Source organism: Gallinula chloropus, assembly GCF_964237585.1.
Source record: "Gallinula chloropus genome assembly, chromosome: 1".
NCBI lineage: Eukaryota > Metazoa > Chordata > Aves > Gruiformes > Rallidae > Gallinula > Gallinula chloropus.
The window spans coordinates 59,557,896-59,577,428 of NC_140085.1; the positions used below are offsets into that span (position 1 = coordinate 59,557,896).

Sequence of the window (19,533 nt, forward strand, 5' to 3'; positions counted from 1 at the left end):
ATCCAATTTTATCTTTCAAATATGTGAAAACTCTGCTGTAACTATCATGGGGCTAGTTTAGCTGGAGCTACAAGTAAATTTTGAAGGAACTAGAAAGCCCAACTCTTCTTAGTTGAATAGGTCTTTCACATGCTCAAAGAGATGCTTCTAAAGAAGTGTGAATTCAGAGCATTTGATTTACAAGGTACAGGTGACATGCCTAGCTCTGCCAGAAGCCACTAAAAACACTAAAACTAAACTCCAAGTCAAAAACTGAGTAACTTTAAGCATTAACATATCATTACTTGTGATCTAAACTGCTTACAATAAAGGCTTTCTCAATCAAAGAACCTCTTACTATCTGTTATACAGTGTATAGCACAAAGGTAGCAATATTTTAGGAATGGGTGCTGTGAAAACCCTTAGTTAGAACACAAAACTGAAATAACATGACAAATAGAGCAATAAGCAATTTTCAAGCAAATATTTTCCTGCCCCTTTACCGCCCCCACTCAAAGGGTCTGGTACCATCTCTCATGAGCTGCTGAGAAACTCACCGTTAGAGCCAGCAGTTTTCCATAGGTGAGGTGGGCTGGGATGTGGTCGCTCTTGGATCGCAAGGACTCCACGTACCAGCGCTCTGCCTCTGGCAACCGGCTCATTCTCATATAGGCTTCTCCTACAGGGTGAAACAAATGTTAGTCATAGTGTCCAAACGTTCTCAAGGTGTCCATAATTAATTATCTCATTCATAATTTCCTGTTTATTAAATGAGAAGAGACCTTGAAAAGAGTGAAGTGTTTTGAACATGTTCAATGAAAAAGCAAAACAGCCTTATAGACACTTGAGTGAGGAGGTTGAGTTATGGCATTATTAGGCCTGAAGGAGCACGGTTGAGATGAAAGTCTTGTTGGAACAGAATTTCACAAGAGATCTCCAGCTGTTAAATTGAATCAAAAGTCTCAAAATGACAGAAATTTTTTCACATCTACCATAGACAAATTATTTCTTTTCCATCAGTCGATCTTCATAGAATCATAGAATAGTTAGGGCTGGAAGGGACCATAAAGATCATTAAGCTCCAACCCCCTTGCCCATCATAGTGTGGGAGGGAGAAAAGAGAAATTTATTCTTTTTTTTGCTCTGTCTGTCACTTGAAGATAGGGATCCCAGGCAAAATGTGGCACATAAGTTTGAGTTTCAGGAGTTAGGGTGCAGTGCACGCAAAAAGAACAAACCACAGCCTACAGATAAAATAAGTGTTGTGTAGAGTCAGAAGTCGTGATGAGCCAAGGCTAAGAGAAGCCAACATGATTTTTACGAGCAACCAGAGTATTCCAAAAGGTGTGTAAGCCTGTAAATCTAGCAGACCAGGATTTCTAATTCAAGGATCTACTGAGCATTCTGCACTCATGCACTGGTCTTGGATATCTGATTACATACACAGAAGTAGATGATGTTTCAGTCCCCGAAGTACTGAAGTCATTCTATTGCTGGTTAGGACCAAACTAAATGAACAATTTCCCAAAACCCCCAGCCAAATAAAATAAAATAAATAAATAAATAAAATCCAAACAGGAAAGAAATTCCAATAGAACAGAAACACCCCCCAAAAGCCATGATCAAATTCAGGGATATCAGTGTCACATATCAGCACTCATAAATAAGTGACATAATATTATACCTCGTTATGCACAAAGCAAAGTCATGAAGTCAGGTGTTGAAAGGTTGGAAGAAGCCAGAAGCCAAGCTGCATGCTTCCCTCAACTCCTCTCCCCAGCTGCATGCTTTATGGCAGAATGCTTAATTATTTGATTGCATATGATTTTTCCCAGAGGCCCTTGCTTCATTTAGCATACAGAAAATGAGGAATCCATATTGTCCTTTTTTTTAAGTGGAAAATTCCAGCCCAACCTGCTACAGCTTGGCAAAGTTTCAAGCAATTAACAAGAAGATCCTTTAAAAAGTAATGCAAGCAGCCATAAGAGATGGAGTTGTTATCTGCCGGTAGTATATGCTGAATGCACTGCCAAATTTCAAAAAGATCCAAAGTTCTTGTCTATTTTCCATGATGGATTCTGATATAAGAAGAGATTAACATCTTCTGAGTACTGGCAAATTCAATTTTTAATAGGTTTTAAGAGCTCAACTACTTTACAAGCTAACCTCCTGTAACTTTGAGTGTATTTGAGTGGCGCATCTAGAAACGAAGCTACAATATGTCAATCTAAATGTCAAACAGTAGAGAAATGAATTTTATTCCCCTGAAGACATTACAGGGAATTCTTTACAGCTGAATTTTTTCTTTTTTTTTTTTCCCCGAGGAGTCTGGGTTTTGCCCATAAGCTCTATACCATCAAGAATTACTATATTATAAGCAATTAGAACATGTCATTACTACAGAAGGAAGTACTGTTAGGGGGTCTGTTATTAATTTAATCTTCTAAATGATTTACAGTGACACTCCAATCTAAAAAGAAACCAAAGTTAAAAACTGACAAAGGCTCTGTCACCATCCTCAAAGACAAGAATAAAATCAAGCAACAGATAACTGAAGCATTAATTTAGTGAAGTGATATTGTGTGTTACACTTACATAATTTTAATATTAACTATTCCATCTTAAGATAGTTTCCAACAAAATTACAGAGAAAACAACTATGAATTGACTTCTGTCATTCAGGATGCATTCATATGTCTGAGATTAAAATAACAAAAATCATTATAACTTCTCTTCATGTATTTTGATAAACTTCCAACATGAATTATTTAGTCATTAGGAAGAGTGTCTGTTGGCAGAAAATATGCAAACCAATGGCACATGTGAATAGGTTTCTATATTTAACAAACCTTTAATCTATAAAATCTTTCAAAACTCATGTTAAAAATTCAGAAAGGTCACACACACAATTTATCAGTGTAACTTGTCCAAGCTATAAAGTTCAAGAGAGTTGTATTCTACTTTTCTATTAAAGGTAACAGCAACAATGAAAGAAATTCATGGCAGTGGAAACCTTGAGACATAAATTGACAGTTATTTCAGTTTCCTAATCTGTATCAACGTGCACTCATGTGCAGCTTTGCCTGCACAATGAGTGGTGGCAAGAAATTCAACAACTAACTGGAGTAAAAGGAGATAAATCAGCGCTTCAAATGTTTTCAATTTTATAGAGCAGTTAATACTGTCTGTTATTTATGCACCCATTTCTTATCCTATTCCAAAAGAAGGAACATAGATTATTTATTTGTAACACTCATTTATTAATGCAGTACAACAAAACACTCTAATACACTACTGAAACACTACTTAAGGGAAGGTATACAATGTTCATAGTGTGTAAAAAGTTGATCTGTTAGGACAAAGGAATGAGAAACGGGCTACCTTTTAGCTCAAATGGACCCGTAACAATCACATTAAACATTAAATATTTATATTAAATAGTAATATTTATATTAAATAGCTAGCAGCTATTTGCCCTGAAAGTCTAATTTTATACTCAATAATGAAATGGAATATAAGCTTAATATAAGCTTAATACCTATCCTAAAAAAAAAAGAAAAAAAAAGACTTTCAAATATATATTACACACTGTTTAAAAGCAAAATTAAGTACTATTCACATGAATATATCTTATATGGTTGTAGATTAACCCTGCATCTGGTTTCAGATTTGTTCTATTTAAGATACACATTGTCATATCAAGCAAATAGAGTGCTTCACAACACAAAGACCAACCTGACACCCCAGCCACACTCAGACTGCCCTGGAGGCGCTCAGAAGCCCACCTCTCCAACCAACTCTTCTTGTGGGGGAGTGATGTTGGGTGGTGTGGAAAACCCAGCCCAGTGGTGTGGCTGACTCAGCTACCCTGTGCTGGCTGCCTGGGTAGGTTAACCCTGGCCTGGCCAAAACCAGGACACTCTGCCTTGCATCATCCTTGTATATGCTAATTATCTGCCACCCAAACTGCAGGGTGGTAAAAATCTAACATAGAAAATACAGAATTTGGCACAGACAAGAGCAGAAGTCTAAACAGAAATTAAGATGGAGATGCACTTCGAAAAGGAAAATCTCAAATTAAGTCAAGATTTAAATTTAATTTTTCCATCATTTCTTTGAATTGGGACCATAAAGAGGTTGCGACAGAAAAGCTATGCATCCTTGTGTACCACCATACCACAAGGGGCTTGTGTCTGTCTTTATGCAACCATGCATCCTCCTTGTGTGAGTCAAGGCTGCAGATGCACTTTCATAAATGCACTTCCCTAGACATACAACTTCCTTCTTTCTTCCCTTAGGTATCAGAGCATACAATAACATAATAAATCTAAGAGCACAGTCTGATGATACACGATGCTGATCTTTAGGATATACTGCAAAAGATTAACAGTCTTGCTGATAAGTATGCAATGCATGCACATCTTCCCCGAAACAGTTGAAGCATGTGAACTTAATGAGCATCAAGTTCTGCACAGACTAAACATATTCTGTTTGGGTTTTTCTCCTTTTACAGAACAAATGCCTTGAAGATTTCAAGGAATGCATTGTATTTTGCGAGGGCTTTTGATGGATGGGAGTCAATCCACATTTACTTTGGTTGAGCAGATTCTTCTAGGCCTCAATTAGCTAAAGCAAAGCCTTTGATCTGATTTAATGAGACTACTGAGCTACTTTGCAAAGAAAATACCTTAAGTGGAAAACAGATATAAATGAAAGGCAAAATAAAAATCAGTTGCCTCATGGAACAGTGTGGACTTTGCACAGCTAATTCCTGGGGTACAGACTTCCAGCGAAAGAAGTATATGGACACAAATAGAAGCATTAAGCTCACCTGAGATAGATAATTTCACTTGTTTTCCAACAGATGTGCAATCAGCAGTAAACCATAAGGGTACAGACTAAGAATTCATAATTGAACAAGTGATTGCATTCTTTTCTTGCCTTTTACTTTATTTACACACATTTTAAAGATTTTTTTTTCAGTAAAACATAAACATTTTGCCACTGCAGGTTTGTTTAAAAGACTCTTAATAGAACCACTTGGCATTAGAATCATGTCTAACTGTGATTCCTGTAGTCCAATTTCAGTATCAGATCATATTTTTGGTCTACAAATGTCATGATTATAATAATTTTCATACAAATACGAATAAAATATAATGCATTTCAGGCTTAGATTCAGCATTTTCAGAATATTGCCTAAGGAAACTCAAGCATTTCACACAAAATTATAGACCAGTGGTCCAAAGAGATAAAACTCAGAAAATCTGAGAACCTGTAAAACAAACAACCTAGGCTCAAACATCATGTCCACTACATCCCTCAGCAATCCACTGTTGTCACCTTCATACTCAGCTTGAATCCCTCAAACAAAAGTGAAAAGAACAGGAGACACTGTAATCAGCCTGGAGATTTATACCCATCTTTAGGACAGCAGATATAAACTAGTTACTATAGTCTGCAAAATCTCAGAGGGGGAAGAGCAGGATGGGGGTGGGGAACGAAGCACAGACTTTTACTCCTATCAGTGGTGGAGTGGACTCCATTCTTATTTCCTTTCTTTCTGAAAGAGAAAAAACCTCTTTTTTTTTTTTTTTAACCAAGCTAGTATTAAAAGAAAAAAAGGTTGTTATGTACATGTAGTAAGAAAACACCAGTATTCGTGCAGACAAGTGCAGGTACCACGCTCTGCATAAGTTATGATGTGGGGTATGTATTTCACAGCTTAATCATCTTTGGCTCTTAAAAAGTATGTCTTGCACAGCATCAACTGTAAAACTATACCAGCAAAAGTGTTTCTTGGAGTTCTAAACAATATTTAAAAGTAATTCAATAAAAAAGCCTTTAATGGCAGCAAGGGGCAAATGGGATAGGAGCCTTAACAATATTAACAGGTTTGTACAAACAGCCACATCCACCCAAAAGCATAATCAAATAAAGCAACAGTTATGTTATAATCATCAACACAGAAAGCCTCTCTGCATGCTAAGCCTTTGTATTTATGATGCAAACCTCTGCACCAGATGTAAAATCCAGCTCCCCTTTCCTGTTCTGTACCTGGCTGCCTCTTGCATGATTTGCGTTCTGCCCATGTGCAACGTAGCAGATTAGCAAGGAGAAATCTAAACTCTAATCTTTGTATCATTAACTGTATTCACTCCTGCAATGTTAGTTGCTTTTGCAACTTGAATTTCTCATAAAAAATTGTTTGTAAAACCTTTCATTAAGTGTATTTGAGAATAGACATTCAGATGTTAGTTGGCAAGGGCAGATGAAGTACAATCAATATGTTTGTTTTTATGACAGTATATTACCAATCTAAACCTGGACAACCCCACCCTGGCATCTTTCTTGTTACTGCTCAGTATTAAAATCAAGCCTCCACGTCCACCTCACACCACTTAACTGGCACGAGTATGAATTACTGTAGCAGGTGGGCCAGTGTGGTTTTAAAAGCAATGTAATACAATCAACTGTATGATATCAGGTTTCAAGGAACGCAAAAGACATCTAGAGCAGAGGCTGATCCTTAAGCAATCCTAATATTGGCATTAAAGTGTTCAAGATCCCATAGGGACCATTTTATCTTTTGACCCCAGGTTTTAATTGAAACCTTAAACAAAATATATAACCTATTTAATGCAGCTGAGCTGGACTCTGGCCTTTGTAGTGCGTGTTGCCATGCCAAGCAAATTAATCTGTGTAACCTTAGCATGTACTTTTTAATTTACATCAAAGAAATATGACATAGAGAAAATAAATAACAAGCCAACCCTATACAGCTTGTTAAATAATTATTTTTATTATAGTTTTAGATTTTTAATTTTTAGATGGTTTGGGTTCTTTTAAGGAAAAAAAAATGTTTTACTTCTTGGTACAAAGCCAGAGAAACATATGGTTTCCTTAACTGAGTTGTTGCACACCTGGCAAAATAAATCACAGCAACAGGAGACCAAAATCTACCCTGTAACTTTTCATATGCACAAACTTAGAACATCTGATGCTGGTCTTCTGGTCCTGCCATGAATAAAATGCAAAGTCAAAACTATGGCTTGCTTCTTGAGGCCCAATACTTTCCTTTAAGAGGCCAGATCCTTAAGAGTTTTAAAGGATGAGAGTCAGTGGAGCAGGCTGGCACACTGGAGGAGTGAGTCACTGGGCCTGTCAGAGCAAAAGACAAATAGAAGCAAGGGGGGCAGGAAAAGAAGTGTAACACAAACAGGGAAAGCACATGGTGTAAAGGCTTAACACTGCTGGAGTGTTAATGCTACCACACTCTGAGTGCTGGAGTTCAAGTCCTAATTCATTTTAAACAGTTCGTATCCTGTTTACTCTCTTTCAAGTACGTCGTGTACATCATATGCGGTGCCCACTGAAATCTTCAATGAAATGACTGAATAATGATTAAAAATTAGATACAGCACTGTTTTGTTACATCACATGCCACTACCTAACACTGACCCAAACAGAGCAATTGCCAGAGACTCAGAATACATCAATCACAATGACTACTGCAGCAGATAATCCTCAAAAAATGTGTTCTTGGATTTCATGATAAGCTGTGAGGACTTTTTCCACACGTGGGGAGGACCCTTCCTTCCTAAGAAGATGGGGAACACTCCCCAGCTTTTCCCTAGCAATGAGCACGGATCTGAGTGAGGTTCATGCAGTTCCAAGCACATGAGACAGGACTGGCTTACTTCAGTTCCCCTAAGTCTCCTTTTTAAAAGGAAGAAGTAGGCAGACAAGTTTATGTAATGCTGTTTATCAAAGAAAGTGTTAGAGTGAATGTGTTCATAATTTTATCTTGAACATCAAAACAGAAATAAATAATCTGGTCAGCCTTCTGGTGCCCAATGACAAGGTATGAGCTGCAGAGTGGATGCACTCCCGATAATGGATGTTGATGCTTTGTTCTCCTGTCGCACTCCATGCAAAAAGACTGAATAGGAGTTTAGGATTTACCTCACCTAACTTGAGCTAGCAAGTCTAAGCTAGTCATGTCAGCTCCTTTTACAGAAGAATTATGCTTGCATGGGATCACTTGTATAATCTAAAATAGGTGCCTAAAACAGAAGGCCTAACCTATACACCGTTATCTAACCTGTCATCTAAACTGTACACTGTTGCAGGTAGGAGAGACTAACCTAATTCAGCCTGTCTAACTGAGATCATGTACACTCATGAACTGAGGCATGCAGGGCAGCTTTAAACAAACCAGCTTGTGTCCTGCTGTTAATAATGCTGCGCTGCCTTCAAGTCACTACCCTACTCTGCGCGTAGCCTCTTGGACTGGCTCTGCAGCACAGCCACAAGCCACACCTCAGCAACCAGCACAAAGCAAATTCTGGTTTCCCTGCAACAGCTGCCATCACAACAGCAACCAAAAGACAAACACATGCTACATTCGGGGTAAGTTGTACTTTACAGAGCTTCATAATAGCCTGTTGCTCTTTGCAATAGGCTGAAAGGGGCTAAGGTAAGATCAGCTGACCCTAACTTGTTGTGCCGTTAGGATATCCATGAAGTGCTGGTGGCTGCCTAAAGGAAACAGAAGCCAGAGTGTGGGCTACACAGTGGAGGGAGGAAGTGTAACAGTAGCCAAGCCTGGGCAAAGGACTGAGCTGGTCTTTGTGTTCACTATTGCTTTGTGAGTTAATAAATGCAAATCCCAGGAACAGAGTGAACTCCGACGTCATAGACTGTGTTTATAAAGGAAGCTGAGAAAGGCCTCCTGAACCTAAAAAAGTAACTAATAGGAAAAAAAAAAAGTAAAAAACCCAAAGAATCTTAAAGGTCATGATGGTTCTAAAGGGAGCGTCTATTCATGGGAAAAGAAAAAGGGTGGTACAAGCCTCTTTTCTAATGGAACAACCATCTTGCTCAAAATCCATTTAAAAGCATCTCTGAAACAAAGAACCTGCCTCATCTACAGATCTTAATACTATAAATAATAATTCATATTATCTTCTTTTATCTTTAATGCACTCCATATAAAGATGTGACGAAGAATGTGAGGAGCTGAAGCTTAAAAAAGAAAAGACAACACCTCCGCTAAATTAGTGTTTCTTGCAGTACTCAACGGACTCTGATAAAATTTTAAAGGACAGATAGGCTGGTCCTGGAAGAAGAATTCTCTCCTAGATTTCTAACTAAAAGTACATCAGCAAGGAAATTAATTTTTTGGCACAACCTGCAAAAAAAAAAAATAAATCCATCTATCTCTGCAAGCCTCTTTGGACATCTTGTTGTTTTACACTGAAATTTAACATCCAACATCCACATTAGATTTCATGTTATAATCAATCTCATTCAATTGTCTATGAATTCAATACAATTACTTGTTTCAGGTGACTAAATGGGAGATTGAAAAAGACTGTATGAATTGCACGAGATCTCCAAGATACTGAATCAGAGAGTACTGCATAGAAACTCTTAAAAATATCCAGTAGCTAACTAATATCTGTTGTTCCTACCCAGCACTGCAGCTATTGGTATTTAAACTCTGAGCCTAGTTTGGCTCACATCTACTAAAGGCAATTAGTTTTGCTTTTATTAGCTAATTCATGTGAGCACCAGTTGCCTGGGTGAGCTCTTTTGTTTCACCCAGAACAAGACCTTGAGTATCTCCCTGAAGCACTAACAATGCACTTACCCATCATGTTGTATAAGCTCTGTGGTGCAAACTGTCTCGGCATTTTCTGTATTGCTTCTTTGTAAACCACAAGGGCATCCTGAAAAGAGGCACACAGGTGGGATAAATCATTAGTAAAGCACCAATTTCAAAAGCAGTCTTTCACATAGAAAGCAGAACTGAACTATCTTCCCTCCCCACATACAAGATGAGGAGAGAAAGAAAACACATTGGTGTGTCATCGATATCACAGAAACTTCACATTTCTCATTTACAGAAGTTTTGCCAAATTCAGTGAAGCCTATTGACGAGAGATCAAATTAGTTCCAATATTTCAATTCTTTCCCCAGGTGGAAATAAATGGAACATTTTTTTTAACCCCTAAATGACTCATGAGTTTATAAACATATATAAAATTCTATCAGTAGTCAGAGAATACGGAATAATATCAAACTGCAGACAAAGGACTTTCTGATGACTATGCCACAGTAAGTGACCTAAAAATAAAGAGATCATTGTCTACTGCCAAGTAATAATAAAACATAATCCTGACAACTGAAGCCTGCTCCACGGAAAGAATGAGATGGCCTATGGTGTCACGAATGCCAAAATTTGATTCCCCACGCAAACGTGCTGTGCCTTGAATTACTTGATCACATATTTATGATTCATTCAGCACTCTGGAAGCACTCTGGTCAGGCTGTTAGCTTGGAATCATTTTCTATCTCGTCCCATCAAGTAGCTTCAGCTTGTGAAGGCTGAAATATGCTTGAAAAAATATCTAAGTGTATGATCAAATCAAGCTTGGGGCAAGACTGCAATGACCACCAGGCAGAAATCTGACCTCCCAGGCACTGCACTTCAACTCTACACTCTATCAGACATGCAGACAACATGTGGCTTCTCTCTTATCTTTATGGATGTATTAGCTGTCTGTGCCAGTGTTTTAACCAGTTAGTAACTGACAGAGCTGGATTTAGCAGGCAGATGACAAAGAATCCATACAGCTTGTGCGTGCCAGATCTTAAACAGCTGAGGTAACTGTCATGGTCAGGAAGAGTTATATGGACCAAAACCATGCATAAATCCTGCTCTGAAGTATGCCTGGCAATGCAAAGAGAGAATTCTTTCAAATTCTGCTAAAGGTGAAAACTTAAGTGAATATCCAGTTTTAGTAATTTCATCATGGAGAACAGAGAAGAATCAGAACAGTCTTATTTGCAAACATAAATGATACGGGATGGCTTGGGTGCAGCATCCGGTTACATTAAAGATTTCCAACCCACTTCAGGACTTCGGCCAAATTATCAGTAAATAGCACATAATGGGTATGTTCTTAATCACTGAAGCTTTGAATTGTTCCAACTAAGTCTTATTTTTGAAGACTCAAAGGCAAAATTCATTGCATTTTTTTCAACTAAAAACGGATTTCCTCTACCTTAAATTAAAAAGCCAGTGTACTTTAGGTTGGCTGGTCTGTGATCTGGCTGTATTTTTTCCATAGCATCCACAGGGACAAAGCCAAAAAGAATGAATTAACACAAATCACACATGACCACTGCTAATGGTGACTCTGACAGCAGAACATCACGCTTTACACATGTGGCTGTAAAGACTAAATATTGTCTGTAGAGAACATTAATCTTGATTTGGTGAAATTTAATCAGTTTATGTCTGTCAGGCATTTTGAAAGTCAAAAAATCAAAGCAATAGGTATTATTTATGTATGAAGGTTCTATCATGATATTGTAGACAAATCTGGAGTCTTACCTCATAGTGTCCTTGTTCATGAAAAAGTTTTCCTAAGTTATAAAGACAGCTAGTAACAGAGCTTTTATGAGCATGAGGATCTTTCAAATTTTCATCAGGGATCTCTGAACACTTCAGAAAAGTCCTCCTGGCTTCCTCTGTCTTCCCTTGGTTCATCAGGATGATACCGGTATTTAAATAGGCAGCTGTGAAAAAAAAAAGTTATCTTTTAATGGGCTTCCATTATGTTTTATCTAATCTTTGTTTTACTTCAAAGTAATATCTGAAAGAATTCCCATGGTTATCTAAGCTTGGCTTTTGTATAATATAGATCAGTTGTTGCTGTAACAAAGAACATACAAGAGGTAAAAGTTCACAGACAAGGGAAGGACAACGTGGTTACAAAGACTGAGGAAGGAGGGAAGCGAGCACTCGTTAGGCAGGGTACTCCGTTCCTCTTATTAAGGCTGTATCAAGCATATAGCATCATTGTTTGAAATGTTACAAAATATATCCCTATGTTTATACATATATACATTTGTTTATACACATATACATGTATGTGTATATATATGCACATATGTATATACCCTCACCAAGTTTGCCGATGACAACAAGTTGTGTGGTATGGTCAGCATGCTGAAGGGAAGGGATGCTGTCCAGAAGAACCTTGACAGACTTGAGACATGGGCTCATGTGAACTGCATGATGTTCAACAAGGCCAAGTGCAAAGTCCTGCACATAGGTTGGGGCAATCCCAATCCCAGCTACAGGTTGGGCAGGGAATGGATTGAAAGCAGCCCTGAGGAGGAGATCTTGGGGGTATTGACAGATGAAAACTCAACATGACCTGGCAGTGTGCACCTGTAGCCCAGAAAGCCAACCATGTACTGGGCTGCATAAAAGAAGTGTGGCCAGCATGTTGAGGGAGGGGATTTTGGCCCTCTGCTCTGTTCTGCTCTTGTGAGACACCATCTGTAGTAGTGCATCTAGAACTGGGGTGCCCAACATAAGGAGGACATGGAGCTCTCTGCAAGTCCAGAGGAGGGCCATGAAGATGATCAGAGGGCTGGAACACGTCTCCTATAAAGACAGGCTGAGAAAATTGGGCGTGTTCAGCCTGGAAAAGCAAAGGCTCTGAAGAGACCTCAGAGCAGCCTTTCAGTACTTGAACGGAGTCTACAGGAAAGTGGGAGAGGGACTGTTCATCAGGGAGTGTAATGATTTTAAACTGAAGGAGGATAGATTTAGATTGGATATCAGGAAGAAATTATTCACTATGATGGTGGTAAAACACTGGAACTATTTCCCAGAGAAGCTGTGGATGCTTCCTCCCCAGAAATGTTCAAGGCCAGGTTGGATAGGGCTTTAGGCAACCTGGTCTAGTGGAGAGTGTCCCTGCCCACAACAAGGGGGTTGGAAGTAGATGATCTTTACGGTCCCTTTCATACCCCATTCTGTGGTTCTCTCTCTTGATGTAAGATTCAATATTTATCATCTACAGAACAGTTCAGCAACTGTAAAAAGCACCCACTTAATTTTGGAACCAATGACTGGCAACAACCTACAGATTACTTCCCACTTTCCCTAGGCAAGAAAGGAAAAATGAAAGGACTTCAAAAATATTTCTATTATTCACACACATCACATACACCAAAAATCAGGGACCAGCTGTAAGAAACAGAAAACAGGAGCCTGAAAATTTGGGCAGTACCATATATGGCTTACCACCCCAGATCAGAAACATTTTTAGGTTCTGTCAGTGCTGCCCAGTGTTAAATCATTATCTGCTTCTTCCCTGCACCACGTTAAATGTAGTTTTTTAACTAATAAACACTTGTTTTCAATTTCAAAATTTCCCCTTTTGGTTTCCAAATGTAAAACTTCTGAAAAAAAGGAAAATGTTATTAAAGAGTAGAAAGATTTCCTTAAAAAACATTATTATGCAAGCTTGTATAGTTGAAATACTTACAAGCTAGTGTGGGTCTGCTACCAATTGCCAGTTTATAGTAATGCAATGCCTCTGAAAACCTGCTGTTTTCCTGAAGTAGTAATCCTCTGCATAAGGACAGGAAAAAAAAATTAAAAAAGAAAAATAAAAGAGAAATAGTGAGAGGGAGGTTACTGGAGGTTACTGCAAAGTGTAACTTCAAAATAAGTATTGAAAACAAAACTACAGTAACAAAGGAAAACATTCCAACTGGTATTTCAGAGATGTAACAACTCTTCATGTTGCTAACAGTTCAGGGTGGGGGTGGAAATTATTTTGTCTGAAAACAGGATTAATTCATAAACATCAGATGTATCCGTAACATTTTAAAAAAGCAGATGTTAAATACATTAGCTTGGGTTCCTTAGAAACAGGAAGATTCATTTACTAAGTCGAGAAAATGGTAGACTGAGAGACTTCTTTAAGTGGTGGAGTATGGTGGAGCTATTTCTAACATACAAGTTTAGCCTGTTGTCTTTTCTTCACTTGAAAGAAGCAGATCTTTTATAAATGCATGATAAAAGTTAAGCGCATAACACTTCCCATGTATTACCTTAACCAGCACTTGCTGAACAATTTTACTGGATTATTCACCTTACAGCTGAGCACCTACTTCAGTTATTTTTTTCCTTGTCTTTTCTGCTCCAAACAGATTTAATAACTGAAGAGGTATCTGAAGAGGTATAAAAAATTATACCAAATACTTCCAGTTATCAGTGAATTTCATAGTCCACGAGCTTTAATTGAAGCTTTTTAAGACAAGCATTCTTGTGAATTACAAATTACACCAGCCACTTAAAAATTTTTGAGAAACAAGCAGTCTGGACATCATTGACATGCATTCACAATTGTATTCTTAAATGAACACTCAAAGAATTACAGTTCCCAAAATTTTAGGAGACTGAAAAGGCATATGCAAATGTATTGAAATCACAAAGATCTAAAAATCTTTAAATTTCAGAATGTGATTTCAGAATGCAGACTCAGACCTCATTATCCAGGGGTAGATGTCACTCTTCATACACCTCAAAGTATCCACGAAAAAATAAATGTAGCTATTTCTTTTAGGTGGGAGGGTTATCATATCTATTTGTAGTTTCCCTAACCTACAGCGATTTTCTCTTCTTCTTTGCTTTTATCTGCTAGTAGCTTTTTGAACTGCAAAAGGTTGGACTTTTTCCATCTGCAGTCTCTAATCAGAGATTCCCTCCAGATTCTCAGGAAACTTTTTGAAGTAAACCAGTAGACTTCAGGGGAAGAAAAGAGTAGGGCAGCTAGCTAAAGAAGTAACCACCTGTGTTTGCTTCCTGCCATTAGGTTGGGACTTAATTGAATGGAGGAATATATTCTCTTTTTTTCTATACTATCTCTCCATCTGCACCACGTAGCCTTGCTTTTGAAACTGCCTCTCAAATTACCTCAGCTTAGGTAGTAAATTGTTTTTAATACTAATAGAACTTACATTCAGTTGGTACTTGCAGTAACGTGAGCAATGAAGGAACAGCATTCAAGATACTTTCTGGCACAGCACCAAGGTGTTTAACTACTGTCAAGTGTCTTGCAGGTGGCAAGATAGTAATAACATTTTCTAAGGTTTCTAAAACCTGAGTATTGTTTACTTTAAAAGAAAATTTATAAATTGTAATTACTCCAAGGAAAAATATTATTATTATTATGTTCTTCCAATCTAATTTGCTATTTACAACAGTAGAATTAACATAGAAGTAAATTAGTTGCATGGTCTGACGTTTAAGCTGCTTTGGGTTGGTTTTTTTTTTAAAAAAAAGAAAAACACTCTTACACATAATTTGGCGACAAATTTATCAAAGAAATTCCATTCTTATTTGGTTCTGGAATAAATTATTTTACATATTAGGAGAAGTAATACAGTAATTGGTCAACTTGAACATAATAAATTACTTTGGTACGTATAAAGCATTTGTGCTTTTTGGATTAAAAGAACTTTTATTTATAATTATTACCAAATTAATCTTCTGTGATTGGTACATGCTCTAGCCCTGGCACTCTTGTTTAGCTGCTTGATATTTCAAGGTTTGTGGTTGTTTTCCTACTCCTCTTCCAGAAGACTCTTCTTTTAAAAGCTGTTCCATTCATAGACAGACACTCTCTCACATGCATACATTTATATATGTGTGGGGAGGGGTGCACACACACACGTGTATATATATAAAACCCCAAACTGCTCAGATGCAAGATTGACTGCTGAATTACAGAAAATAATTAAGACATTTTATTTTTACTTGTTATGAAGTTTGGTAGAACAAGGGGAAAAAAAAAAAGGATATAATCTAAAAAACCTGTGACAAGGCATGAAACTGCCTCTTCTTGTGAAATGGGTCCTGATTGAACACTGTTTTTCCCTGTGGCTTCTGACAGTACAAAAGTTACTAGATTTATGAGTCTTTAGCTCCAGTTTCAGATTAAAATTTGTCAGGAAAAGGTTGCAAAGAAAATTAAAAGAAATATTTTTTTAGCTGAATTAACACTTAGAGGGGTACTCTACTGAAAAATAACTGGCTTGGATGTTTTAACCTGTAAAGGGTTAAAAAGTTATTTAAACAGATAAAAAAGGTTAAGATGATGAAAGTTGCATTTAACTGGCAAAGCATTCCTGAGTTTACAGTGAATATTAGAAGAGTTTAAAGAGCAGATATATTTCACTTCCAAGAGGAAAACATCAGATCCTTTCTAGCTTCAAGCTCAAACAAAATGCAGCCTTATAAAAATGCTCACCAACCTCTACCCAATTATTCACAAGACACAACTAAACCCAAACACTTCAAAATTAGTTACTGCCAAAATTAATACTGCCTGTGAAATGTCCTTTTTAGAGCATGCATTATAAACCCAGTCTCTAGCTACATTATTGCTCGCTATCACTTCCACAGGTCTACTGTCTCGGTCACCACACAGAAGGAATACGAATGAGCAGTAGTTCAATATTTGCTTTCATCTCCAGTTTCTACAAGTAAAACACCACCACCTTCTTATAAATATTTAGTTTTTGAGCAAATATAAAACAAGCCCCAGGACCAAATGAAAAACTATTGTTTACTTCAAAATTAGTTGAATAAAGTCTGCAAATCCTCAGGTCTTATATTCGTCTTTCCACTGCTTCATTTCATAGTATCTAAGCCATTCCCAAGACAAAAATCAAGCTGATTTTCAGCTAGGTATTACATCTGAGAGGCAGACCTAAGGTTCTGAGATACAGCATGGTTCAACTTTGCCATCACATTGCTAAATCATTGGACTTGGTCAGCAGAGACATCAGGGCCTAGTGAAGGAACAGAATCCCAAGGGAAGCGCCCTGGGAGCAGAGCAGAGATCTCTTTCCTGAGGCACTCTGCCGGCTGCTCCAGCAATGCCAAGTTCAGTCAGCAAATCTGAGGTTCGCCTCTGAAAGTGGCTGGCCCTGAATATTGTTCACCATTGTCAAGACAAACACAAAGCGAAGAGATGGACTCAAGTCAGTAATATCAAAAGGGAATGTGTCCTTCACTACGTTTGCAAAGATGTCATCAGAGCAAATACTACCAAAAGGGTCTGTTCAGCACCTGAAGCTCTTTCCAAAGAAGCTGAAAGGTTGAACTCAATTACCTTTGCAGTCTGCTAAGTTATATTAACAACTCTTCAACAAGCTTCACATGGAAGTTTTATTATATATCCTTTCATTCTCCTTCAGTAATAGGAGAAGTATGGGTTATTTTGCCACAGAAACGCTTCCTTTTTCATTGGACTTTCATTTAGACTCTTTCACTTTAGAAGGGCAGCCAAACCACAAGAGGAAAGTTTGATATGACTCTCACGTCTTATTTTCACGTTTTAGCATTTACTATACTCCAGCTTGAGAATTTTCATCAAAAATACTCAAAATTACTTTAAAATCACTAAAAATAAAACTGAAGTGTCTTTATAAAGATACCTTAAGGAAAAAAAAATCAAATTAAAACTTTTCTATGCCAACTCAGCCAGAGAATTACAAAATGTCTGTCAAGCAAATCGACCTTGGTTGTACAGAATGAAGCTGTTGTGTCATAAACTGGGATCTAATAGCTGCATAATGATCATGATCAGTTAAGCTTGTAAGAAATGAGCTGACTAGCTACAGAAGCAGGAAGTGGGGATAGAGGGCCATGAAGTGGAACCTATGGGTGGTGATAATGTGGTGAGCCGGGGGCCAGCCTCCTCTTGCAGATAAGTAGCATCAGGACAAGAGGCAATGGCTGCAAGTTGCACCAGGGGAGGTTCAGGTTAGAAATTAGGAGAAATTTCTTCTCAGAAAAGAGTGGTCAGGCATTGGAATGGGTTGCTCAGGGAGGGGGTGGAGTCATCTTCCCTCAGGGTGTTCAAGGAAAGGTTTGATGAGGTACTTAGGGACTTGGTTTAGTTAGTAATATAGGTAGTAGAGGGACAGTTGGACTAGATCATCTTGGAGGTCTTTTCCCATGTTAATGATTCTGTGATAACTAAGTTCATGACCTCCTTGAAGTTCTCAGCACTTGTTCATTCAACCCCATTGTGACAGTCGCCATTTCTTCCTTCCTTCCTTAGGCAACTCATTTCCCTCCAGTTGATTGCTAAGGGTGAAGTCGGCAACTGACCCAGACAGATGGAATCTGTGCTTCCTTGTTTACTGGCTCTCAAATATTTTAGACAAATATTAGTTCCTTTCCACTCACCTGGAAATGAGTAATAAAATTACTGGTAAGTCTGGTAAAAAATTACTGGTAAAAAATGGCAAACACTTTCTAAAAAAAAGGTTTGATGCATGCATATTTCCATATTTTATCTGGGGTAGAGGGGCGAGGAGGGGGACGACATGACACTAAATATTTATCCAAAATTTTCCAATTTGGCTAGTATATGTATATAATTGCATAATCAAACAATTTAAAGCCTGGCATGCTTATTTCTATGCTTTATTACACTGACGACATCTTTAAAACTTTCAGGGTGCATCAACAAATATTCTAAATGACTGATTTCTAAATACTGAAGAATGCTGAGGTAGTCAGTGGGCACTGCTGTGTCTCCAGTAGCTCATCCCTCTCAGTGAGGAGGCTGCACCAGATGCCTGCATAAGGAAGTTCCTCCTCTAGCCAGGAGTGGATCTTCTCGTGATAATATCTTTCCCTTTTGTTTTCACTTCAAAATCTTAAGTGCTCTTGGGAGATCTCTGGCAAAGGAGGAGCAGGCAGAAAATACAACATCAGCAATCCACCACAAAGCACTGAGTATAAGCCAGTGGTGGTGAAGAGCCACTGGCATATGTTGAGTACATACCTATCTTTTGTGGTCACTAAGACACAAAGCGTTCCTTCTTCCTTGTGCAAGGATGGACAAAGGAAAGCACGTCCTTGAAAAAAGGATGACTACTACAGAAGAGTAAACTCAAATTACAAACTTGGGTGGAGACTTTGAAGTTTTCTAACACTTTCTAATAAGCTGTCTACAGTTGCTAAGAATGCACAACCCCAAAATATCCCCCAAAACCCAAAACACAGGACTAGTTGCAGTTCCAAAACTCTTTTTTTCTCTCCAGTCCACCTCCCAGATGTAAGATAGATAAAATGTTAATGGAAACATGCAACTTCTGTCCAATAAAGTTTACTGACATAACTGAGAGGATGTGAAGTCTATCATATGGAGGGAAGGTGGGGAGGAAAACTAATAGCTCCTTTAGCCTAGTAAGACAGGTATTGTAGAAGAAAAGTTTCTCTCTAGGAACACATGAGGATGAAATAACTTGGGGGAAAAAAGCTACTTAAACCATAGCACACAAAGTAAATAGTTATAAATTGACCATGAATTAGATTAGAATTAATTAGCAGAAAAGCTCTATCACAGCAGAAAGATTCTAGAGCAACTTTACAACAAATTTTTTTTTTTTTTTTTTTTTTTTTTTGCTTGCATTACTTCTAGCTAATTTTACAGTGGCATGTGAACCATTTATTAAACGGAGGATATGTGCTGACTGCTTCCAAGGGTAGCAAACTTCACCCAGTGGCTCAGGAAGCATCTCAGAATCCTGTTTGTCTAAGAGGAAGAAAAAGAGGAAAAAAAAAAAAAAAAAAGAGAGGCGAGAAGAAACAGAAGGACCTGGATATCTAGAAATTCTGCACATCACTTCTGTAAACTGAATTGCTCTTTTAAAAAC

General features: G+C 37.9%; 1 protein-coding gene across 1 annotated transcript in view; it reads right to left on the minus strand.

Annotated features, from left to right (window-relative positions):
• The window catches only part of TMTC2 (transmembrane O-mannosyltransferase targeting cadherins 2), a gene marked incomplete at both ends in the record, with an annotated part of 250,608 nt that overhangs the window by 55,071 nt on the left and 176,004 nt on the right, over positions 1–19,533 (minus strand). The window contains 4 exons of the mRNA XM_084279586.1: positions 537–658; positions 9,635–9,713; positions 11,384–11,568; positions 13,335–13,420. Of these exons, the coding sequence (XP_084135712.1) occupies positions 537–658; positions 9,635–9,713; positions 11,384–11,568; positions 13,335–13,420 (472 nt within the window). The remainder of the gene's footprint in view (positions 1–536; positions 659–9,634; positions 9,714–11,383; positions 11,569–13,334; positions 13,421–19,533) is intronic.